General features: G+C 45.9%; 1 protein-coding gene across 1 annotated transcript in view; it reads left to right on the forward strand.

The window, feature by feature from the left end:
• Parp4 (poly(ADP-ribose) polymerase family member 4) overlaps window positions 1–25,590 on the forward strand; it is a 94,825-nt gene that overhangs the window by 12,086 nt on the left and 57,149 nt on the right. The window contains exons 3-14 of the mRNA XM_051143379.1: window positions 1,819–1,996; window positions 3,296–3,359; window positions 3,850–4,036; window positions 5,115–5,225; window positions 8,808–8,957; window positions 11,159–11,296; window positions 12,358–12,531; window positions 14,627–14,790; window positions 16,200–16,337; window positions 18,456–18,551; window positions 24,260–24,443; window positions 24,742–24,898. Of these exons, the coding sequence (XP_050999336.1) occupies window positions 1,819–1,996; window positions 3,296–3,359; window positions 3,850–4,036; window positions 5,115–5,225; window positions 8,808–8,957; window positions 11,159–11,296; window positions 12,358–12,531; window positions 14,627–14,790; window positions 16,200–16,337; window positions 18,456–18,551; window positions 24,260–24,443; window positions 24,742–24,898 (1,741 nt within the window). The remainder of the gene's footprint in view (window positions 1–1,818; window positions 1,997–3,295; window positions 3,360–3,849; window positions 4,037–5,114; window positions 5,226–8,807; window positions 8,958–11,158; window positions 11,297–12,357; window positions 12,532–14,626; window positions 14,791–16,199; window positions 16,338–18,455; window positions 18,552–24,259; window positions 24,444–24,741; window positions 24,899–25,590) is intronic.

Below are 25,590 nucleotides of genomic sequence, written 5' to 3' on the forward strand. Positions count from 1 at the left end.
TATTTATTTATTATGTATACAATGCTCTGCCTGTGTGTACTCCTGCAGGCCAGAAGAGGGCATCAGATCACATTATAGATGGTTGTGAGCCACCATGTGCTGGGAATTGAACTCAGGACCTCTGGAGGAGCAGTCAGTGCTCTTAACCTCTGAGTCATCTCTCCAGGCCCCCCCTTTCTTTTTTTTTTTTAAAGGCAAGATGGAAGTTTAAAGGCATTATATCCCAGACTTGCTGACCCTGTGTCTGTGCTGATAGGTCTGACCATGGCTGCCTCTCCCTGGGCCCATCCCAAGTACTAGCCACAGTGAGCCTCGCCTACCCTGGGAGGCAAGTTCAGCTCCAGCAGGGTACCACAAAGGGAATGTGCCCACTCACCCCCAACTCAGGCAGGCAGTGCACGCCTCCATCACGTGGCTCTGGGACTCTAGACTCAACATGTCCATAGACGGATAAAACAAGCCACTTAAAAGTAATGAGTAAGCTGTTTCCTGGGTAGAGAGTTGCCCATGGGCTCTGCTGTTCAGGAACCTCTTCCATCCTATGTATGAGACATTTTGGATTCTTTTTCTTGCTGTTGCTTTGCCAGTGCATAGAAATGTTCAGAATGTGCACTGCAGCAGTGATAAAGGGAGACACACAGCCAGGCGTGGTGGGACACGTCTGTAATCCCAGCACTTGGAAGGCTGAGGTGGGAGGGTCAAGTGCTAGACCAGGCTAGGGTACATGGCGAGACTGTATTAAAAAGAAAAATGCAATAAAATATGATAATAAATAAGCATCTGGAGAGAGAGAAGGAGAGAGAGAGAGAGAGAAACCCGAAGCCTTTTTAAAGCAGAAAAACAAGCTCAAATAGTATAAAATTAAGCTATTCTTTCTGGAATTATCCCTGTTGTCTGCAAAGAAGAGCCCTAGAAAGGTCTACGAGGAGCAGATTACAATAGCACTTCTCGGGAGGCACTGGGAGCAGAGGGGGAGGGTTATCAGATACCTCATCACTTTATAAATGTTTATGAAATGCATGTCCTCTATAAACAAAATGGAGGCTGGGGTGGTGGTTCAGTGGGTAAAGGCTGGTCACGCCGTCCTGAGACATGCCTGTGGACCCCCAGAGCCCGTGTGGATGAAGGCTCACGGTCTGTGATCCCTGAGCTCCTGCAGTGAAGTGGGATGTAGAAACAGAAGACTCCCTGTAGCGTCCTGTAATCCCTGTGGCAAATGACAAAGAGGAGACCCTATCGCAGACAAATAGATGGTAAAGACTGGCATCCCCAGGCACAGTGTTACCTCGTGTGCCACACTCACACAGACAAACAAACACACCACACACTTGCACCCATGTGCACTCCCAGCTTTAAAAAAAAAAAAAAACTAAATAGAACTACAAAGTAACAAAATAAATACCTTTTATACCTCCCTTTCTTGACTAAAGAAATAATAGAATACATACATAAAGATGGTGCCCAAGCTCGCTCGCAGCATGGAGACCTTGGGAGCAACCAACCTGTGATGTAGACCTTCCATATCCATGGTCTGATCACTGTGGGCAGGGGCAGGGGTGTAGCTCAGTGGTACAGTGCTTCCTTAGCACGGCTATGGCCCTAGGTTTGATCCAGAACCAGGAGGTGGGGAGGGAACCACCTGTGTATTTGTTAATGTTTTCTAGAACTATAAGTTATAATGTTTTTTTAAAACCTGGAAAAATCATTCTGAACTACCTTAAAATAAGACCTTTAGGGGTTAGCATTACAGCTACAAATGCTGTTCTTAAAGTTTGCTTTTACTGCTGTATAACGGACGAACTTACTGTTTATCCTTAGTGCACACACGTCATCGTAGACAGTGCTGACGTCCTGAGTCGGGGTCAGCTGAACTCCATCCAAAAGAATGATGTCCAGATTGCAAACCCAGGGTTCGTGTGGGACTCTGTCCGACAGAGGAGGCTCTTGGATGTAAAAAATTATGAGCCTAAGTCGGGGGCTATCACGCCACCTGCAGGTGAGTGTGTCCTGCCACACACTTAGTGTGTTATAGACGCCATGGTAGACATTTGCACATGCCAGAGGGGTTATTATATGGGAAAAAACTGTCCAGAAATACCACAAAATAATTACATTTCATTTTACCTTAGAAATAGAAAGCAAAGTCCTGAAGGACAAAAGATAAACTTAGCAACAGGTATAGATTTTTTTCAGGGTGAAGTCTATGAGGTCAGACACAAAATGACTAATAAGCCCTGATGGTCTCAGAATATTTGATGTGTAATTTTTTAAAATTATATTTAACTTATTTATTTTGTGTATGTGTGAGAATGCATGCCCCATGCAGCACTTGTGGACGTCAGAGGACAACCTTGGCGATCATCCTTTGAAATGCTGACCACCTCCTTTCAGATAGAGCCAATCAATGGCCTGGAGCTCACTAGTTAGGCTAAGATGTCATCCAAGGAAGCCCAAGGGATCCTCCTGTTTCCAGTACCCCAGGGCTGGGATTGCAAGATTGCCCTACCATACTCAACTTTTTACTTGGGTGCTGGGGCTCAAGGTCAGGTCCTCATGCCTGCAATGTAAGAGCTTTACTATCGGAGCCAGCCCCAGCCCCCATGTAAAATTTTAACTGGGAATAGAATAATCCTTAGTGTTAAAAAGAAAGAAAGGGGAAAAAAAGGAACTGAGTGTGGTGGTGCAGGCCTTTAATGCCAGCACTCAGGGAAGCAGAGGCCCAAGGATCTCTGTGAATTGGGGGTCAGGCCGGTCTACAAAGTGAGTCCATAGAGAAATCGTATGGGGGAGTAGAGGATGGGGGGCAGGGTAGGGGATGGTGAGGAAGATTTCTGGCTTGGTAAGATGGTGCAGGAGACTTACTGGAGTCCGTGGCCAGTTTTGGCAACATGGTCAAACCCTCAACTAAAAACAACAACAACAAAACAGAAATAGAACTGAGGCTGAGTGTGTGGTTCAGCTGCGGAGTGTTTACCCAGAATGCATTAGGTCATGAGTTTGAGTCCCCAGAACACTGAAGGGGGCAGGGAATTACATAGCAAATATCTGTATTTAAGAATCATAACCAGCCTGGCAGTGGTGGCTCATGCCTTTAATCCCAGCATTCAGGAGGTGGGGGTGGGGTGGGAGGAGGTCTCTGAGTTTGAGGCCAGCCTGGGCTACAGAGAAACCCTGTCTCAAAAACCCAAAACCAAACCAAAACAAAACACAAAAAGAATCACAACAATGTTAGCCGTTAGTTTCATGGCTAATTATAAATCTCTGAATTGTCAACAAGTTTTCCTCTTAATTCTAGAAGCGGAAACAGAAGATCTGTCTTTGGACATCACCCCAGAGATTGAAAATATTGACGTCTCTGAGTAAGCAAAATATTTTGTAAGCTTTAATCATAGTATTAAAACTGCAAATGATGCCACAGGTGAGACCCATGCCTGTAACCCCTGCACTTGGGAGGCTAAAGCAGAGCTGAACAACCAACCACTGCAAACCAACCAAACAAGCAAAGGGCAAGCAAGACATTGGACTCTTTTATATTGTAAAAGGATTTGACATAGCCTGGAAAATACTGACACCATTGCTCAGAGCCGGAGCCCCGGCCAGGCACAGTGACCAGAGCAGGTGGCAGTGCTTTCTGCCCCGGCTCTGTAGCCTGCCCTCACCTCCCTGTGCACCCGAGGTTCAGAGCATCGGAACCATGAAGAGGAGGATGGAGATCTCCCCGGTCATCTCTTACTGGATGCACAAGTTAAATTATCGTGTTCCGCCCACAAATATGTAAAGTTAGAAAATAATAACTAATCGGCTAGCCGTGCAGAGGATGAGTCCAGCTCACTTTCACTGTTGCTTTAGGATACCCAAGGCGGCATCGGGGACTCGTGTCCATCATAAGGAGCTAGGGGGTCTATTGGAAGATTCTGTGTGCTCTAACGTTCCATTTCAATCTTCAATGTTTAATTACAGAGAGGATGCAGAGAATGTTGAAATGCCTCATTCTCTCCGAGACTTTGACGTTGTGAAATATAACATCTTGGAAAAAGTAAGAGCCTGCTTCTTACCTACAGAAAAGAAAGAGGGCGGTCCGAAAACATTGCCTTTTTGATGATTTTCTCATGGCTTTGAAAAATTGTTCATATTCTGACTATCATTTGTCCTGTAACAGGAGTTAGTTTTTACTATTTGGAAAGTGTTTGTTTAAAATTTTGCCTGATGTGGTGGTTCATGCCTGTAATCCCAACGCTTAGGAGGCCAAGCCAGAGGGTTGTGAGTTCAAGGACAAACCCTAGCTACACAATGAAACCCCTTCTCAAATAAAACCCAAAAACCAAGTAAATTCTAAAAGAAGAAAAACAAATTTTTAGTGTTCTTAATAAAAGTAATCCCTGCTCATAATACAGTTTGTTTGATTTTGAGACAGGACCTCAGGTGTCTCAGGCTGGCCTCGAACTTGCTACATACTGGAAAATGACTTTGAATTCCTGACCCTCCTGTCTCTACCCCCCAAATGCCAGGATTGCAAGTATGCACTGCCCAGTTTATGCAGTGCTTAAGATCAAACCTAGGGCTTCAGGCATGTAAACGAGCCCTCTACCAACTGACCCAAATCCAGCCACACACTTAACCATAGCAGACATCAGTACAGCATTAGAAATAAACCTCCACCCTGTCGTTAACTGTTTCTCATGTTTGCAAGGGATAGACTGACACCAAATATTTATGCCATGTTGAACTGTTCCTTTTACATTAGAGGAAAGCAGAAAACTTTATTGACAGTCATACAAATTAAAATCAACACTTGCTGAAGAAGTGATGGCCCACTTACATTTGTAGATGTTTGAGTAAATTATAAATGTAAAAGAGTATTTCCTTCTATAGTAAGAAAAAAATGAGAAAAGTGACATATTTAAACACACAGAGAAAGTAAGTACCAAAATATTGACAGTAATCATATCGCTGTGCCAGGGTCTCAGGTGACTGTCACTCTCTTGGTACTTCTGTGTCCTGTAACTTACTTCTCCAATGAGCACGCATTGTGCCCGCATATTAGACAGCCTTTTTAGAGGTGGAGGGTGGCTGCTTTCCACAGCTCTGCTTCTCAGATGTACCCTGTCTTGCAGGTGGGAGCAGATGGAGGCCCTGAGACTGTGGTGGTAGAGCTCCAGTGCTCCCGGGAGCCAGGGGGCTGCCCCTTCGTGATAGCAGCTCACTTCCTTCTGAGTGATCACAAGGTAGCAAAGGCTCTCCTCCTCCATCTTTCCTTCCTCTGTCCTTTCCTCCTCCTCTGTCTTTTTCTCCTTTGTTCCTTCTCTTTTCCCTTTTTTTAAATTTTTTTTTTTTTTATGAGACATTCCAGGCTTGCCTCAGACATGGCAAGCCTCCTTCACTAGCCTCTCCCTGTGACAGTTCTGACACTGCTGTGATGGGAAGCGCTCGGGTCTCGAGGCCACAGAATGCTGGAGGTCTCAAGGATGGCTTCGCAGAAGCCATAACCTTTGTCCTATCTCTGTGTCGAGTCAAGGGCCTAGTTGCGAACTGAAACAATTCTGAAATTAAAAAAAAAAAAAAGGATCCAGAGCAAATGCCTAAAAACGAAATGAAGTGTGCAACAGGTGACACCCTGCAGATCTACTGTGGCCAGAGACAGAGCAGCCGGTAGGACACAGAGTCCACTCTTTAGTGAGAGCGCTCCTCACACAGATCCACACGGGCTCTGGAAGCTTCCTATCTTGCCTCTAGCCCAAATGTCACTCAGGTGTCCAGGAAAGACACATATATCAAACACGACCATCTGAGAAGCCCTGACCCTCAGGAGCACTTATCCCTCATAACAAGGATTCCAGATGACCGGTGGAGATGTACCAAGTTCTATGCTACTCTCGAGAAACCCCAAAGTCTCGGTTTCCACCATAACGCTCTCTGAAGTCCTAACCTCAGTGCAGTTTACCAGAGATGTCATGACAATCACAGTTGACTGTTTTTGCAGAGGTGAGAGGTTTGCAGACCTCACTCTTGCCTCAACTTCTTGTGTTAGGATGACAAGCCTATGTTACTGTATCAGCCTTACAACCAATTTTGATCAGGTTTCCATGGGAACAGAGCTAGATGGATCCTTAGGCCAGAGTTAGATGTGTCCAGGTAGGAAACTTTGAACCTTCTGCTGCAAAAGATGTGGTTATTTTGTTATTTGGATAAAATGTAATTTAAACTCAAGTTGAAACCCACAGTAGACTGTGTTATATCTTAAAAAAAGAAAAAAAGAAAAAGAATAACGGTGCATAGTCCTTAGTGGTGACCTTGGTTACCATCCATCCACAGCAAGCTCGTGTCTGAGCACTCCATCAGAGGCTTGCTGTCCACCTGCCAGGAGTAAGCCTCACCAGGCAGTAGTGAAGCAGCATATTCTGCAGAAGAGACCCCTCCTGCTTGCCCTGTTTCATGAAGCCATTGTAGTGGGAATCTCCAAAAAATTCCATCATTACAACACTCTCCATCCCTTAACAAAATACTGAAATAATTAACTTATAAAAATGAGAGACTAGAGCTAGAAAGATGGCTCGGAGGCTGGGTGCTTGCTTCTTACTCGGGGGACCTTAGTTTGGCTTCCAGCACTTGTTTTTAACAATTGAAAACAGGAAGAAAAAAAAAAAAAGAAGCTCTAGGGCGGGGCTGTTACTCAGTGATAGAAGTCTTACCTAGCAGGTTCAAGGCCCCATAGTTCTCTTTGGCCCTGGGACAATTAAGATCTAAACTCCAGCGTCTACTTTTTAAATGGAGTGACTAGGGAGTGTACTCCATTTCTATGAGTTTTGGAGACACTCTGCAGTGAGCTGCCTAGGAGTGCAACTTCTCCCCACGGCTGTACCCTCAGAGTCAGGGCGAGCCAACATTGGGGGACACCAGGAACTCCTCTGGTATCTGGGGTCCATGTAAGCTGAGTTGCTCCCTGTCGTGGGAAGGGCTTTCAGGAAGAGCAGAAAGTGCCACAGTCTTGGCTGCCATTCATATTCTTTGCCTGACCATAGAGCTTTCCTGCCCTTTTCCTTGCCGGAAGCTCACTTGTTTTGACTGATGCCTATCCCCATCAGTACCGTCCTTCATAAGGAATTGTCCTGTCCTTCCCTGGCCTTAATTGACTTTCTACATCCCCAAAAAGGAGTGGAACGTTAGTCTTCAAAGTTCATTAAACCAGTGTACAAAGTAAGCGTCCTCAGGCTCTGAGTGCGTGCTTGAATGAATGCTTGCTTCCCCCCAAGGAGTCTCTTCTCTCTGTTCTGCCCACGTGGGCTTTTTCTTCCCTTACCTCCGGCTTTAAGGCTGTTTTTGAAAACTGAATGGTTTAAATGCTCCTTTTCTAACGCTGTGATGAAATGCCATGACCAAAGCAACTTATAGAAGGAAGGAGTCTTTCACCGCTGTGCAGGGAAGTGTGGCAGCAGATAGGCGTGGCAGGGAAGTGTGGCAGCAGACAGGTGTGGCAGGGAAGTGTGGCAGCAGACAGGCATGGCAGGGAAGTGTGGCAGCAGACAGGTGTGGCAGCAACAGACATGGCAGGGAAGTGTGGCAGCAGACAGGCGTGGCAGGGAAGTGTGGCAGCAACAGGCATGGCAGGGAAGTGTGGCAGCAGACAGGTGTGGGCAGGGAAGTGTGGCAGCAAACAGGTGTGGCAGGGAAGTGTGGCAGTAGACAGGTGTGACAGGAAAGTGTGGCAGCAGACAGGCGTGGCAGGGAAGTGTGGCAGCAGACAGGTGTGGCAAGGAAGTGTGGCAGCAGACAGGCATGGCAGGGAAGTGTGGCAGCAAACAGGTGTGGCAGGGAAGTGTGGCAGTAGACAGGTGTGACAGGAAAGTGTGGCAGCAGACAGGCGTGGCAGGGAAGTGTGGCAGCAGACAGGCGTGGCAGCTGGAACAGCAAGCTGAGAGCTCCTGACTCCAGCAGAAAGCAGGAAGGAAGGACAGGGAATGAGTGTAACTTTTCAAACAGCAAACAAAGCCTGCCCCACCCCACAATGTACATTCCCCCAACAAGGCCACACTTCTAAGCCTCCCAAAAAACACCTGCCAATGTTACACCCAAATTTTGAGAGACTCTCCCAACAGACCACCCAAAAGCCAAGTCCAAATGCAATGACAAGGAAGTCTTTATTGCAGGTTCGAACCCAGGCCACCCTCCAATGCACTGACACAGCAGATCCAGGGAAGTGGCCTCAATTGAGAGGGTTTTTTTTTTTTTATATATATAGGTTTTAGACAAAGAAATAGGTTTTACAGTATATGATTGGATGGCTTTGGACAGAAAAGCTGCAAGCAGGGAGTTACAAGCCTTGGCATTTCATGGTTGGGTAATAGGTGTAGGGGCATCTATTATAGAAAAGATTGGTTGAAGCAGTCATGGGGGCATTAGGAACTTTGGCCTGGCTTCTCCTAATTGGTTCTTGCTGTGTGGCAGATCACCTGCCAGTTAGCTTGACCAGCAGAAAGTATACTTGGACTTTCCCAAGGTGACCTGATTGTGTTGCTAGGGAATATTTTTCTGTTTGGACTAGTTTGTGGTTTTTCTGGAATCTGGGTTCAGCCCTTGGCCAGGTTTAACACAAAATAGAGTTTCTTTTTCAAAATGGAATTTGTCTGGTCTTTACACCAGCTAGGGGGCAAGCACTGACAGAGCCTATGGGAGACATTTTCATTCAAATCATAATAGAAATTCTTTTTTTTAAAGTCATTTTTAAATACTTTCATGGCAGGAGTTAAATATTTTCATGGAAGAGGAGTATGTTAAAAAGTTGTGTCTTTTCTGTGTGCCGTGATTCCCAGACTAGAAGAGAGAGCACTGGAAAGCAAACCTCTGAAGGTGCAAGTGAACACTACGAGAGTTATGTGGAAGAGCTGAGGAGCCGAGGATTTCTGCTCCAAGAACACTTCACAGCTGAAGCAACACAGTTGGCATCTGAAAAGCTGCAGGCAGTAAGCTGGCTGGATATGACTGTGGAAACTGCTGGCAGTGTGCTGGCTATGATATGGTTGATTGTGAAAACTACAGGCAGTGTGATGGCTGTGATATGATTGTGAAAACTATGGGCCCTGCACTGGCTAGATATGACTATGGAAACTGCAGGCAATGTGCTGGCTGTGATATGATTGTGTTGCACTGACTGAGTTGTGGGGAGGGGGTACAATGTGATTGTTGTTTTGTCTGTTTTGGTTTGGTTTTTTAGAAACTCATATTCTAGCCAGGCATGGTAGCACATGCCTTTAATCCCAGCACTTAGGAGGCAGATGCAGAGACAGGCGGATCGCTGTGAGTTCGAGGCCAGCCTGATCTACAAAGCGAGTCTAGGACAGTCAAAGCGACACAGAGAAACCCTGTCTCAAAAAACCAAAAAGAAAGAAAGAAACTCTTATTCTTTAGTCAAACCTCCTACCTCACCCTCCTAAGCACTAAGATTCTGCACAGGCAACACCATACCCAGCTGATGATTTTTTTTTTTTTTTAAAGCAGGGTCTTACCATGTAACTCTGGCTGGCTTAGAACTTATTATGTAGATCAAGCTGGCTTTAAACTTACAAAGATTCACCTGCCTCTGTTTCCTGAGTGCTGTGGTTAAAGCCACAGTCCCCCATACCCAGTAATTTGAATATATGTTTTATTTTATGTGTATAGATGCCTGTCGCTGCACTGCATGTACTGACAGAGGCCAGAAGAGGTCATCATGTCCTCTGGAACTGGAATTACAGATGGTTATGAGCCGAAGTGTAGGTGCTGGGAATCAAGCCAGGTCCCCTGGAAGGGCAGCCATTGCTCTTAACCACTGCAACATCTTGATTTTAAGGGTTTTTTGTTTGTTTTGTTTTTTGCTTTTCAAGTGTGTAGCCTGTCCTGAACTCACTCAGGCTGGCCTCAAACTCCCAGAGATCCACCTGCCTCTGCCTCTCTGAGTGCTGGGATTTTAGGTGTGTGCTCTATGCACCACCACGCCCAGCTGATTTCAAGTTTGTTTGTTTGTTTGTTTTTACTGGGTTTCTCTGTGTACCCCTGGTTGTCCTGGACTCACTCTGTAGACCTGATTTCAAGATTTTTAATAGAAATATTTTCTTGGTCAGGTATGGTAGCTCCTTGAAAGTTGAGTTGAGAGGATCCAGAGTTCAAGGTTACCCAAAGCTGCACAGCATATTTGAAGCCAGCCTGGGTTTCATGACGCCATGTCTCAAAGAAGGAAATACTGTCTTTATTATAAAAAATTAAAAACAAAACTGGCAGGGGAGAAGGGAAGCTAAGAAAAAGAAAGATGAACTAGAAGATGACCTGAAGACAGGACTGGACAGTGAGATGTGGCAGAAGCCACAAGATATATAGTTTATCTCGGCAGCAAAGCCTCACAGCTTTGAAAGATGTCACTGTAGTGTGGGCTATGACTCCGGGCTCCGTAACTCTCAGTGCATGTGTTTAATGCCACTGATGGCATCTTCCAGAGCAAAGGAACAGACAAGAGGAAGGGTAAACTGGAAGAAAAGCGACAGGAGGCGGGGCAGGGATGGGTGAGGACGAGGGACCCCAGTGGAGAGAGGAGGCCAGAGCACACAGGCGGCCTAGGATCTTAGTCTGTTTTGTGTTGCTGTCACAAGACACAGGAGGCTAAAAACTTTATACAGAAGTCGGTTTGGTTCACATGGTGGCTTGAAAGTATAAGCCCCATGACACTGGGCCCTTGTCTACTTTATAACATGGGAAGGCTTCTCCCTCAAGAAAAGTATCCATGGACTGCGTGGCTCCGCCCTGTGTTCTGAATCCCTTCCACCAGTGTCCACCTCTTAAAGGGTGTCCCCCTGCAACATCCACAGCCAGCTGCCAGTGTATGAACCTTGAGGGACACTCAGCCATTTCCAGTCATCGTGCCTGCCTATGCGGGGGGGTGGGGGGAGGGTGGGGGGTGCAAGTCCCTCTCTTGGGCTATGATGTTTTTCCTCGAGCTTTGTTTCTTTCTGGATTTATATCGTTGTGGTTGGCTGGCTGGTGGCTTGCTTGCTTGTTTGCTGGGTTGAAATGGAACCCAGGGTCTCGGATACACTAGGCTCTGCTATTGACCTACACCTAGCTCCTGTGTTAGTTTTACACAGGAGCTCTTAAGGAATTTTCTTGGTGCTGATCCTTTGTCCTCTTGTTTCAGTTGCTTTTGGAGGAGGTCGTAAGCTCAGGCCGTCTGAGCCAGGAGGTGAGCAGTCTGGTGGAGATGATCTGGGCAGAAGCTCTGGGCCACCTGGAGCACACACTTCTCAAGCCAGTGAACAGCATAAGCCTGAATGACGTAAGTCACGTGCGTCAACGAGCCAGCACACCAAGCCTGCTTCCTGGCGGATTAGTATAAACACTAGTGCGAACGTTCATGTGCTGGGTGACTTTGAAGTCCACTCCTTGCTGTTCTCTCCTCATTCTCTGAAGAAAGGGAACATGGAGAGAACCAAGTGTCCCTGACATGTCGCTTCTTAGTGGTGGCCAATATAGGCCTGAGCACTTGGTGCTAAGGGTATTGTCACCAAGGAACAGGTTGGTCATGCCCCCACTTAGATGCCCAGCTCCTGACCTGCTTCGAGACAATTCCTTCAGCCTTGCACCTCCTTGCTGTCTTAGGAAAGCCAGGCCTGCTTCTAGAACACCAAGATACAATGGTGACTAAAAGAACAAGTGATTGACAGGAGACATTCCCAACACTAGACTCAGGCAACCGAGTAGCCCTATGAAGCTAATGCAGGGAGCTACCCCTAGGGAACAAAGCTGATTGTTTCAGGGAGAAACAGATTTCCTGCACAAGATCCATAATGCACTCGCATAATTAGGAACATGGCGCTGTTTTCGGGCTGACGGGCCTCTGTGTTTCCCTATGAGAAGCAAGTCTCCTGCAGGTGCATTCGTATTCCTGTCTGCTTGTGTACATGTGTGTTCATGGGCACGTATAAAAATATGATACTGCATTGTTCTTCAGGGCTGCGGCCACTGATAGGTTGTCCATGATCTAGTGAGTAACGCCCACATTTAGACAAATGCAAGAAACATTAAATAAACTCAGTGGGTTAGTTAAGAAATAACCTAAAGGCCACTTCCCTGAAGCACATCCCTAGGGACTAAGCTTTAAACCGCGAGCCTTAGAAACACAGTCAAGACCCAAACTAACAGGACTGAAATTGAGAAAGAATTGATAAGATATATTCTATTTTTTAAAAGACCCAAATTGTAGCAGCATCAGCAGTCTGTGGGAAACTCAGTTCCACTGTCTTGGGCAGCTGTTTTAGATGTGCTGTGCACATCTCTTCCCTTCTACGATTATCAAGACTTAAATTTTAATAAGCATATTTGCTTTTTTGTTTGCAGGTGAGCAAAGCAGAGGGGATACTCCTTCTAGTAAAAACAGCACTGAAGAATGGAGAAACGGCGGAGCAACTGCGAAAGACGATGGCCGAGTTCTACCGACTGATACCTCACAAACGTCCAGCATCAGAAGAAGTTAACCTGAAGCTGTTAGCGCAGAAAGAGGACCTTTGTCAGGTATAAAGAATTCAGCTTAAAACGTGCTGCAGCGTCACGCCTTTGAAATCAGGTTAAGGGACCTGGGACCTGAGTTCAGTTCCCACCACCCACATGGTGGTTCACAACTGTCTGTAACTCCAGTTGCAGTGACTCCACTGTCTTCCTGGTCCTGTGAGCATTAGGCATATACGTGGGCAAAAGACTCATACAGATAAAATAAAATAGTAAACCCTTTAACATTAAAATAAAGCTGGGTGTGGTGGTGCATGCTTTCAATCCCAGAACTTGGGAGCAGAGACAGGCAGATCTCTGAATTTGAGGCCAGCCTGGTCTACACAGTGAGTCAAAGACAGCCAAGGCTGTGTAGAAAGACCCTGTCCCAAAAACAAACAAACAAAGGAAAATATAATAACAATAATAGTATAAAAATAAAGTATATATGGTGAGTAAAGCCAGGCACAGTGACACACACTGCAATCCCAGCAGTCAAGGAGGCAGAGGAAGACGGAGTAAGAGTTCAAGGACAATCTCAACTCATAGCAAGTCTCGGTCCAGCCTGGGCTACATGAGACCATGTCTCAAAAAAAAGGGGGGGATAGAGAGATGGCTTGGTGATTAAGACCCAATTAAGTTCCTAGCACTCACAGCCATCCATAACTCCAGTTCTAGGGGATCCCATGTCCTCTTCTGATATCCACCAGCACCAGGCATGTACACGGTATACATACATGCATACATACATGCATACATACATACATACAGGCAAAACATTTATACATATAAAATAAAAAGTAAGTAAGTCTTCAAAAAAGTGATGCATATGCCAGGTGTGGTGGTGCACACCTTTGATCCCAGCACTCGGGAGGCAGAGGCAGATGGATCTCTGTAAGTTTGAGGCCAGCCTGGTCTACAGAGTGAGTTCTAGGATGGCTAAAGCTATGTAAAGAGTCCCTGTCTCAAACAAAACAAAACAAAAACCCAAAATAACCAAGCAAAAAGTGACGTGTGTGATGATTGTGTGCGCTCTTGATGTCAGTTTGTTGGGATTTGGAACCACACTTCCCAGCATGTCTGTGAGGACATTTTCAGAGATGTTTAACTGAAGAGGGGAGATCCACGCTCTCACATGGGCAGCAGCATCCCATGGGCTTGGGTCTCAGACTGGGTAAAAACGAGAAAGTGAAGTGAACAAATCTTCCTTTCTTTTTTTTTTTTAAAGATGTATTTATTTATTATTATGTATACAGTGCTCTGACTGCATGTACACCTGCCGGCCAGAAGATGACATCAGATCACATTATAGATGGTTGTGAGCCACCATGTGGTTGCTGGGAATTGAACTCAGGACCTTTGGAGCAGCAGTCAGTTCCCTTAACCTCTGAGCCATCTCTCAGCCCCTAAATCTTCCTTTCTTAAGTTGCTTTTATTGGATATTTCAACGCAGCAATGAGACATTTAAAAAGAGCGCTCTCTCTCTCTCTCTCTCTCTCTCTCTCTCTCTCTCTCTCTCTCTCTCTCTCAATCTCTCTCTCTCTTATTTGAGATGAGGATTTCTCTATGTGTCCCAGGCTAGCCTTGAACTCCTAGACTCAAGCAATCCTGCCTCTGTCTCCCAAGTAGTCAGGAAAACTGGTATTGTACCAACTCTTCTGATTTTTAAAAACTTTATTTTTACTTTTGAGACTTACACTGTAACATGGGTTGGCCTGGAACTTACTGCATAACCCAGGCTAAACTTGAACTCAAAGCGGTCTGCCTGCCTCGTCTCCCCAAGGGTTAAGGGTAAGGTCTGCCTGCCACGTGTCCCCAAGGGCTAAGGGTAAGGTCTGCCTGCCGTGTGTCCCCAAGGGCTGAGGGTAAGGTCTGCCTGCCTCGCCTCCCCAAGGGCTGAGGTAAGGTCTGCCTGCTGCGTCTGCCCAAGGGCTGAGGGAAGGTGTGAGCCACCTCGCCCAGCTTTGTCCCCAGCACTTATTCAATTTACTGACATCAAATATTACTGAAATACTTTATGGGAAAAAACTAATTTGTATCTTTTCGGAAGACATTAATTTAATGTGTGTATTAACTTTGAAATGTGGTTTTTCTAACACCTCTGCATCATTTCCACCCACAGCTGGTAAGAGACATGGTGAATGTTTGTGAAACCAATTTATCCAAACCCAACCCACCACCTCTTGCCAAATACCGAGCTTTGAGATGCAAAATCGAGCATGTCGAACAGAATAGTGAAGAATTTTCCAGGGTTAGAAGAGAAGTGTGGTTGCAGAGTGACCACAGGTGAGTGAAGCAAGCCTCTGGTAACAGTGCAATGCGCCTTGAGATGCTGTCGGCAGGTCAGTCAGGACAACTAGAGAATGTGACCTTCTGTATTGAAACACGCCAGCTGCAGCACGATGACAGAGTTACCTTCTTCTGTGTCTACATCGTCCTGAGAGGCTGGCAAGATGACGCAGTGGGACAACGCACTTGCTAAACCCAATGGCCTGAGTTTGATCCCCAGGTCCCACATGGTAGAAATAGAGACCCAACTGCCACAAGTTGTCCTCTAACCTTCATAGGAGTGCCATGACACATTCTTGCACGCATGTGAGCATACACACCACAACACACACACACAACAAATAAATAAATACAGTTTTTAATCTGGGGGAGTATCCTACACTCACAAGTGCTCCGCATTCTCCCACTCTGGTTTCTGGGTGACCTGATCTTTTATTCCTATTACCATGGAGACTGTGCGTATATATGATGTGTGCATGTGAGTGCAAGTGCACACATATCACAGCACACATGTAGAGGACAGCTTTCTGAAGTCGGCCCTCTTCTTCACCTTGAATGCACAAATGAATGCATTTCCAACCCATGGTCAGAGGCACCCCGCTGTAGCTCAGCGCAGCCCAGGGATGGAGCAGTTATAGCACAGTTCATGTTCTGTACGTGTGCTGCTCAGGCCCTGCCAGCCTGACACAAACTACAGTTATCTGGGGAGAGGGAGCCTCAGCTAGGGAGTTCCCTCCACCAGACTGACCTGCAGGCAAGTCTGTGGCACATTTGCCTGATGATATGGGTGACCCAGCCCACTGTGGACAGCGGCAGCCCCGAACATGGGGTCCTGAGTTGTGTAAGGAAGCAGACCTTGGGGAGCCAGCCAGGGAGCACCATTTCCCTGGGTTTCTGCTTCAGGTCCTGCCTCCTGCCTTGGTTTCCCTCCATGATGCACTGTACCTATAATCAAAAAAACAAAAACACAAATCCTTCCTTCTTGCTTTTGGTCATCGTGTTTATCACAGCAACAGAAAGCAAAGCGTGGGTGCGTGTGCGTGAGTGTGCATGTGTGTGGAAACAGATTAAATAAATTCTTTCATATATAGGTGACCAAATTTGGAATCGTGTGTTGCATAAAGTTTGTGGTATTTATTTATTTTATTTAGAGAGAGAGTGTGAGTATGTGTGCGTGTGAACACATGCGCTTGCCACAGTGTGCGTGTGAAGATCGGAGGACAGTCTGTGGGGGCTCGTTCCCTCTCCCACCACATGGGGTCCTGCGACTTGGTGGCAGGCCTGGTGGCAAGCACCTTTAACGAATGAACCATGGACATCTGCGTTTCCTTGAGATTTCACCTATTAATGATTTTTATTTTTCTTCTGATTGTGTGACCTCAAGATTTTTTGTCTAATTCTTGCAGTGGATGTCCAGTGGATGTCTTGCAGATATTTAGAGTTGGCAGAGTGAACGAAGCGACAGAGTTTTTGAGCAAACTGGGCAACGTGCGGCCCTTGTTTCACGGATCGCCTGTGCGGAACATTCTTGGAATCCTGTCCCGGTAAGAAGTGCCATGTTCCATTTTTAGTTTTCAGGATCACGAGTGTGAAATGTTCCCCTTTCTTGTCTACTTTTATCTAAATTGTGTGTCTTTGATACTAAACATTACCATTAGTAAATAAGCAAAACACATGGGCTTTTCAGTTAAAAGCAGCAGATCTATTCATAGAGAAAATCATATGTCATTTAAATCATGTATTTGTGGTTGTGTATTACATATTTGTGGTCTTTTGTAAGTGTTCTGCACAGGTATGGACTATTACTCCTTGAGATGTAGGAATGGTGATGCCTGTAATCCCAGCACTTGGCAGGCAGGACGGTTACACATATAGTTCAAGCTCAGCCTTGGCTATAGCATGAATTCAAGCACAACCAGAATTTATATAGCAAGACCATGATTCAGAAAACCCAAACTGCAAATGAACACACACCCACACAAACACACCAAAACCTGAAACAATCAATCGCTCCTTTACAATGACCTCACATGAAGAAACGCTATTGTACATTTCACAGTCAGGGTGTCCAGGGAATGTGAGTTATCTATCCAAAGCCCAAGCCCAGCATTCTGATTGCTTCAAGTAACCACATGATATTGGAGCTTAAGCTGAAGCTACAGGGGTGGGAGAAATTATGAGCACCTTGGGAAATTAAGAGCTACCTGGATATGGTGATGCAATAATCTCAGCACTCTGGAAGCTGAGGCAAAGGCAGGCAGATCTCTGTAAGTTCAGAGCCAGAGTGGTCTATCTAGCAAGTTCTAGGCCAAGCAGAGCTACCAAGTGACACTCTGTCTTAAAAAAAAAAAAAAAAAAAAAGGGAAAAAGTTGAAACATAAGGGCTGGGGATATAGGTTAGTGGTAGAGTGTTTGCCTGGCATGAGTGAGGTCTAGGTTCAACTGCAAGTAGTGAAAAACAAACAAATTAATTAAATGTATACAAATGTCCTTCCTGTATAGGACTAACCCTCAAAAGTCACATTATCAAATCAGTCTGATGCAAAATTCAAACAGTTGGTATTTCTGCAATTGAGAGCAGAAGCCTACCTTTGCCTGTCTGTATTGAGAACACCATGGTTTCATGCTGAGAGAATTCTGACTGTTGGAAGCCCAGTAGGAACTTGTTTGGGTTTTTTTCTTGTTTTTTGTTTGTTTGTTTGTTCATTTGTTTGTTTTTTGGTTTTTCGAGACAGGGTTTCTCTGTGCAGCCCAGGATGTCCTGGACTCCCTCTGTAGACCAGGCTGACCTCGAACTCACATTGATCCGCCTGCCTCTGCCTCCCGAGTGCTGGGATTAAAGGCGTGCGCCACTACCACGGCCTCCAGTAGGAACTTGTATATGCTGCTGAGTAGTGAAGAGAGTCAGTCAACACTGGGAAGACTTACTCTGGGGTCTCCAGGAGGCAGGAGCAATGACCAAGAGCCTATGTGATCAGCAGTGGTGGGGAGCCAGCCATAGCTGGCAACATGGTAATGGCGTATTTGCTCTGGGAGATTACAGTCATGCTTGATACTCTAAGCAGTTGCTTCCAGAACTTTCCCAGATGCCAAAGCCTCTAACACTCAAGGGTCTTACATGAAAGTTTGCATAGAATGGAATTTGTTTTTTACATATACTTTAAGTTATATCTATGTGATTTAATGGTATCTAATACAGTATGGATGCTATGACACTATTGACAGGAAGTGCTGTGTAGAAACTAATAACAAGGGCTGGAGAGGTGGCTCAACAGTTAAGAGCACTGTCTGCTCTTCCAGAGGTCCTGAGTTCAATTCCCAACAACCACATGGTGGTTCAGAACCATCTAAAGTGGGATCTGATGCCTTCTTCTGTCATGCAGATGTATACAAAGTTAGAGCCCTCGCTATGCATAAGTAAATCTTCTAAAAACAAAACAAAACAAAAAACACTGACCAGAAAGATCTGTATATATTCAGTAGAGCTTAATTTTTTCTAAATGTTTTGAATCCATGGCTGGTTGACTGTATGGGTGGAAGGCCAATTGATCTCTGACTGCAGTTCATAAAGACAGGTGAATTGCTGTTGGGTCACTGGGTGTGGACGTTACGTGGAAGAGCCCTTTCTCCTGGCAAGTCCTGACCCTGCCCTTCTCTTCCAGAGGGTTGCTTTTACCTAAGGTAGCTGAAGACCGTGGTGTGCAAAGGACAGATGTCGGCAATCTGGGCAGCGGGATCTACTTCAGCGACTCAGTCAGGTTAGTGTGTTCTGTCCCATCCTCCACCCCCGGGGGCTCCTTGAAAACTCCCTTCTCTTTCTTTAACGAAGAAGTCTCTCGTCCACTAAAGCATCCTTGAAAGTGGCCATTTCCTCAGCATATTGTGAAAGCATGGCTTCTGTGGTGAACATTGGGGGAAATTGTATTTTTTCTTTTCCTTGGAGTCATCATCATCATCACCACCACCACCATCATCATCATCATCATTATTACTTTCGTCTATTTGAGACGTGTGTATGTGTGTGGGGGTGGGGGCGGGGGAGACATGGGCATGCCACAGCGCATTTATAGAGGTCAGACAACAACTTAACAGCCTCGGTTCTTTCCTTCCACCAAGCAGGTCCCAGGGGTCAAACTTGAGTCATCAGGCTTGGTAGCAGGCATCTTTGCTTTACTCGCTGAGCCATCCTGCCAGCCCACCTCAGGTTTTACATGTATTTTCTAACTGGATCTTCTCCAGCACCCTTCCTCTCCTCTCAGACTCCACCGCACAAGTGTATCCTCTTATATCACAGATGGAGACCTTAAGGCCACCAGCGGGCTCTGGCCTCAGGGCATGCAGCTAAAATGGGCCACATAAAGGAGCAGACCTTTGCCATTTTGTTCTTTCTCCAGGGCAGTGAGTGGTATTAGTTACTTTCCTGTTCCTGCAATCAATCACCACAACCACAGCAACCGGCCGAGGGGAGGCATTGCTGGTTTGGGCTAGTGGTTCCAGGGGGTTAGAGTATGAGACGGTGGGGCAAAGGCGCATCTTCAGGGGCATGGAGCTGACGGTGCACATCTTGAACCACAAGCACAAAACAGAGTGTGCTGGAAATGGTGTGAGGCTCTGAAGCTTTAAAACCACCCCCCAGCGCATACTTTTCCAACAACTCCACTCATTTCTAAGCCTCCACAAACAGGACCATCATCTGGGGACCAAGCATTCAAAGGCCCAAGACTTGGGGCGGGGGGTGTGGTGGCGGTGGGCATCTCATTCCAGTAGCACACAGCAGTGCTTACTTTTGCTGGCCTTGCTTTCTTTGACTCTCCAGCTAATGGACTGTTTTTTGGGTTTTTTTTTTTTTGTTTTTTTGTTTTTTGTTTTTTTTTTTTTGTTTTTCGAGACAGGGTTTCTCTGTGTAGCCTTGGCTGTCCTGGGCTCACTTTGTAGACCAGGCTGGCCTCAAACTCACAGCGATCTGCCTGCCTCTGCCTCCCAAGTGCTGGGATTAAAGGCGTGCGCCACCACGCCCAGCTAATGGACTGTTTTTTAAAAAACAAAATCCCAAACATTGAATTTTACCAATACTCAGGAGCCAGATGATGGGGTGAAAACCTGCTAGCTCAGAGATGCAGAGAAAGCACCCATCTGACCTTTCTACTTAGCTGACATCCCAAAAGGAAAAGGCCCCTTCCCCTTAAAAACCCTTCAAACTGAATGTCCCTCCTTTCTACTTCCTGTGTGTCTCTCTATCTGTCCTCCAAACTTCCTCCCATGCTCTATGGTTTTTTTCCCATGTTCACTCCTTGTCAACTGGTTGCTTGACCCACCTCTTAACCTAGTTGACTTTATTTACTTAATGCTGTTTACAGAAAGCTCTTGGACTAAAGGTGTGTGCTAGGGCTGAGCCACACCACAACTAGAAACAGGTTTTTCCAGTACACAATCTTGGGGTTCACGGTGTGATCAAATGTCCTGCAACAGTGGACTTCATCTTCTTGTTACTTAAGTTTTCTTGAGATGAAGTCTCACTGCGTAGCCCTTGCTGGTCTAAGACTTGCTTTGTAGATCAGGCTGCTCTCAGACTCACAGAGATCTGCCTGCCTCTGCCTCTCCAACGCTGAGATTAAAGCTGTGTGCCACCACACCCAGTCCCTTGTTGGTCTTTAAAATTTATACTGTAGAGGCCATCATGATGGCTCAGCCAATAAAGACTTTTATAGCACATGCCTGGCAACCACAGTTCAATTGCTAGAATCCATATAAAAGAGGAGAGAGAGAAGTGACTGCACAAAAGTGTCTCTGGTCTCCATAGTCATGCCATAGCAGCACAAGTGTCCAGCAGTCACACACACGTATACACACACACACACACACACACACACCACAAAGTAAACATCTTTAGATAGTACTGTGTTTTTCTAGGCGCTGTTTTGATTTTACCAAAATCGAAGTCCTCGGTAACTTTGGCAGTGCAGCCTCACTGAGGAAGCTGCATAGGAAAAGAGCTCCTGGTTCCCGCCTTGGGCATGCAGCAAGTTGTATGTGCTTTTCTCTGTTCAACAAAAGAAGAGTTCTGAGTAGACCAAATTTCAGTCAACTGAGGAGTGGTCCATAGGCCTGAGAGAGGAGGTAGTCCTTGCACTCTGTGGAGAGCCTGAGAAAGAAGAAGCTAGGACAGATGGCCTGACGACCTAAGAGCCCGTCACAGTGTGTCTACAAGCTACAGGGGCTCCTGAAGTGATGGGTAAAATCGTTCCTTTTTCTTCTTAAGTCAAATTAAGCTAGGTGTGGTGCCTTACCGTTATAACCTCAGCCTGAGGGAGCTGAGGCAGGCAGATTACTATGAGTTTGAAATATATCTGGGCTACATAGATTTCCAGGCCAGCCCAGGCCACATGGCAAGACTCTGTCTCAAAACAACAGCACCAGTTGGGGTGGAAAGATGGAGCTGTGGTTAAGAGCTCTGGCTGTTCTTCCAGAAGGCCTGGGTTTGATTCCCAGCAATAGTGGCTCACCGCCGTCTGTAAGTCCAGCTCCAGGGGATCCAGTGCCCACTTCTAGGCTCTATGGGAACTAGGCATGCATGTAGTGCACAGAGATACATGCAGGCAAAACACTCAGACAAGTGAAAAAATAACACACGATGCCCTGTGTCCATGGCTAACACACGATGCTTTGTGTCCATGGCTAACACATGATGCCCTGTATCCGTGGCTAACACATGATGCTTTGTGTCCATGGCTAACACATGATGCTTTGTGTCCATGGCTAACACATGATGCCTTGTATGCATGGCTAACACACGATGCCCTGTGTCCGTGGCTAACACATGATTCCCTGTGTCCGTGGCTAACACATGATGCTTTGTGTCCATGGCTAACACATGATGCTTTGTATGCATGGCTAACACACGATGCCCTGTGTCCGTGGCTAACACATGATTCCCTGTGTCCGTGGCTAACACATGATGCCTTGTGTCCATCTCCAGCACCATATAAGCCCAGCATGGTACCTATGAGACCCCAGCTTGGAGAGGAACAAAGTTGGGGGGGCAAGCACAGGCATGGTAGCACACTCCTATAATCCTGGAAGTAGGGAGGTGGAAACGAGGATTTGGAGCTCATGGCCAGCCCCAGCCTGTAGTGTGTTCAAGACCAATCTAGGCTACAATGAGACCCTGTCATTAAATACAAATGAAAAAGAAAAAGAAAAGCTGCCGACTGCCAGTCTCTGATCCTGTTGTCATGAGGGAGTGTTTACTCTCTGTGTACCTCAAGACAGGTGTGAGACTAGGACACCTCTTTTCTTTGGCCACCTTAGCATTTAATGGTCTCCAAGAGCTTTAGTGCAGTAAACCCAGTACAGCTTTCTTAGCTAACAGAATGGGTTTTTCTTTGAGGGAAAGGAAGGATTTTAGGAGCCAGAGGGGTTGAGGCCACCAGGAGACCACGGCTCACAGAATTAACTAAGCAGGGCTCATGAGACCTCACAGAGACTGAAGCAACAATCATAGAGCCAACCTAGGGCCTCTGCATATATGCTATGGTTGTTAGCTTGGTATTTTGTGGGACTCCCAACAGTGGGAGTGGCTGGCAGGGGGTGGGGGGTGGGGCGGGGGGCAGGGTGTCTCTGACTCTTTTGCCTGCACTTGGGACGATTCTCCTTCTATTGGGTTTCCTCGTCCAGCCTTGATGTGAGGGCATGCCTAGTCTTACTGTAACTTGTTATGTCATCTTCCATTGATATCCCGAGGGGGGAGGGGGTGGGGATGAGGGAGGGTAAACCACGACTGGGATGTAATGCTTGAGAGAAGAACCTGGCTGCAGCTTGGATTCACTGCTATCTCACACATTTCTGATCTGCTTTTAAAGCTGGGACTGTAAAATACACTAGCAATTTTTATGCAAAGAAAAAAGTCTTCCTTTTTATTCATTACTCTAGCATTCCTTGCAATGCAATATAGGTATTTTTAAGCCCCTGAGAACAAAGTGCTTTGAGCACTGCCTGCCATAAAGAAGGGCGAAGGGCACTATACACGCCTTTACCTAATGCTTGTTTTTGTTCTTTTTTTTTTTTTTTTTTTTTTTGGTTTTTTGAGATAGGGTTTCTCTGTGTAGCCTTGGCTGTCCTGGACTCACTTTGTAGACCAGGCTGACCTCGAACTCACAGCAATCCGCCTGCCTCTACTTCCCGAGTGCTGGGATTAAAGGCGTGTGCCACCATGCCCAGCTCTCTCTCTCTCTTTTTTTTTTTCTTAAGATTTATTTATTTAGTATACAGTGTTCTGCCTGCATGTAACACCTGCAGGCCCAAAGAGAGCACCAGATTTCATCCTAGATGGTTGTGAACTGCCACCAGGTGGTTGCTGGGAACTGAACTCAGGACCTTGGGAAGAGCAGGCAGTGCTCTTAACCTCTGAGCCATCTCTCCAGCCCGTTTTTATTCTTTTGAGAGAGGGTCTAGCCCAACCTTGCTGGGAACTCAACACAAAAACTAGGCTAGCCTAGAACTTACAGTGATCCTCCTGCCTCAACCTTCCAAGGACTAGAATTACAGGGGTGTGCTACACTGAAATTTTGGGGTTTGTTTGTTTTGTTTTTCGAGACAGGGTTTCTCTGTGTAGCCTTGGCTGTCCTGGACTCACTTTGTAGACCAGGCTGGCCTTGAACTCACAGTGGTCCACTAGCCTCTGCCTCCCAAGTGCTGGGGTTAAAGGTGTGTGCCAACACACCCAGCTCCACTATACTGAAGTGTTTAAATAAGTAAATAAATAATGAGTAACTCCTGCCCCTCCTCCCCCTCCTCCCCCTCCTCCCCATCCTGCCCCTCCTCCTCCCCCTCCTCCCCATCCTGCCCCTCTTCCCCCTCCTCCCCCTCCTCCCACTCCTCCTCTTTCTCGCCTCTCCTCAAATCCCTCTCATTTGCATCCTTTTTTCTCTGGTCTTGATCCTTCTCCCTCACTCTCTCAAGTGTTGGGTTATAGGTGGGTACCTGCCCAACCTCTCACAATGAAGTTGTAACTTGTATCTTTGGAGATGTGGCCGTGGTGGCAAAATCTAAATGAGCTCCCTAGAAAGTCTTTTGACAATGCAGGCTGAGTGTCGCTTGTCTGAAGTACTAGGATTGTTTTGAGGTTTTTTTGTTGTTGTTGTTTTGTTTTGTTTTTTTCAGATTTGGGATTATATGTATACACATAAAGAGATATCTTTGGGAACAGACAAATCCAAATGTGAAATTCACTCATATTTCATCTACACCTGATAAATGCAGCCTGTTGGTGATTTTATACAATATGTTTAGTGACGGGATAGAATATCCCACCTGTGGTGTCACACCAGCGCTCAAAGTTTTCAGTCTGGGGCCATTTCGATTTTGATTCCCAGTGTTGGCTGAGAGGTGCCTAAGCCATGTCCCTCATTCATACAGTGAAGTGAGGCCGCAGCCGTGATAACCTGTGCTCAGTTTCTTCTTCACGCAGGACAAGCATTAAGTACGCACATGCAGGAGAGACAGATGGCTCCAGACTCCTGGTCGTCTGTGATGTTGCCCTGGGAAAGTGTGCGGACTTGTGCAAGAAGGACTTTTCTTTAACCGAAGCGCCCCGGGGCTATGACAGTGTGCATGGAGTTTCAGGAACGGGCTCTGTACCCACAGACTTTGAGGTATTTTATTTCGGGTGACAGGCAAACCCAGAAACTAACACTTAAAAAAATAAAAATAAAAACAGTAAGCAAACAAACAGTAAGGCACAAGAGGCAGAAAGGGGCCCAGGTGCAAAGACCAGCGTCAGAGGGCCACTTCTATCTTTATTAAATATGTTTTCACTTAAGTCACACCCATCTATCTACTGCCCAAATTCAGCCTTTGCTGGATTAACAGACATGAGATTCTGCTTCTCCGAGAACATCTGCTGCTCTGCTCTGCACTTGTTTACCTCCTGTCAATGCCCATTTGCTCTAGGATGACGAATTTGTTGTGTATAAAACCAATCAAGTTAAAATGAAGTACATTGTTAAATTTTGCACTCCTGGTGATCAAATAAAGGACTTTCATCCTCCTGACAGTACTGAATTAGAGGAACAGAGAGCTGGGCTTCCAAACACTCCAAAGATTGAAGGTAAGAAAGGGTTTTCTTTTTCTTTCTTTCTTTCTTTCTTTTTTTTTTTTTTTTTTTTTTTTGTTTTGTTTTTGTTTTTGTTTGTTTGTTTGTTTGTTTTGTTTTTGAGACAGGGTTTCTTTGTGTAGTCCTGGCTGTCCTGGACTTGCTCTATAGACCAGGCAGGTCTCTCAAACTCACAGAGATCCGCCTGCCTCTGCCTCCCAAGTGCTGGGATTACAGGTGTGCACCTCCACCACCCAGCAAGACAAGTTTTCTTGAGTACTGTTTTATGGGGTAATATAAAACTGAAATAGTTTTTTAAAAGCATTTATAGTCACGTTTCGTAGCAGTATCTATATCTACATTTCGTTTTATATTTTATTATGAACATATAAAAACCAAGATGCTTGAGAAAGATAAATGTAGCCAAGAGTGCTAGCTCACGCCTTTAATCCCAGCACTCGGGAGGCAGAGGCAGGTGGATCGCTGTGAGTTTGAGGCCAGCCTGGTCTACAAAGTGAGTCCAGGACAGCCAAGGCTACACAGAGAAACCCTGTCTCAAAAAAAAAAAAAAAACAAAAAACAAAAAACAAAACAAAGAAAAAGGAAAAAAATCCATTTTTATTTTATTTGTGTGTGTGTGTCTATGTGTGTGTGTGACATGTGTGTAGGTGTCCTCAGAGGCCAGAGGAGGACATCGAACCCTCTGG

This window comes from Acomys russatus, chromosome 3, assembly GCF_903995435.1.
Source record: "Acomys russatus chromosome 3, mAcoRus1.1, whole genome shotgun sequence".
Lineage (NCBI taxonomy): Eukaryota > Metazoa > Chordata > Mammalia > Rodentia > Muridae > Acomys > Acomys russatus.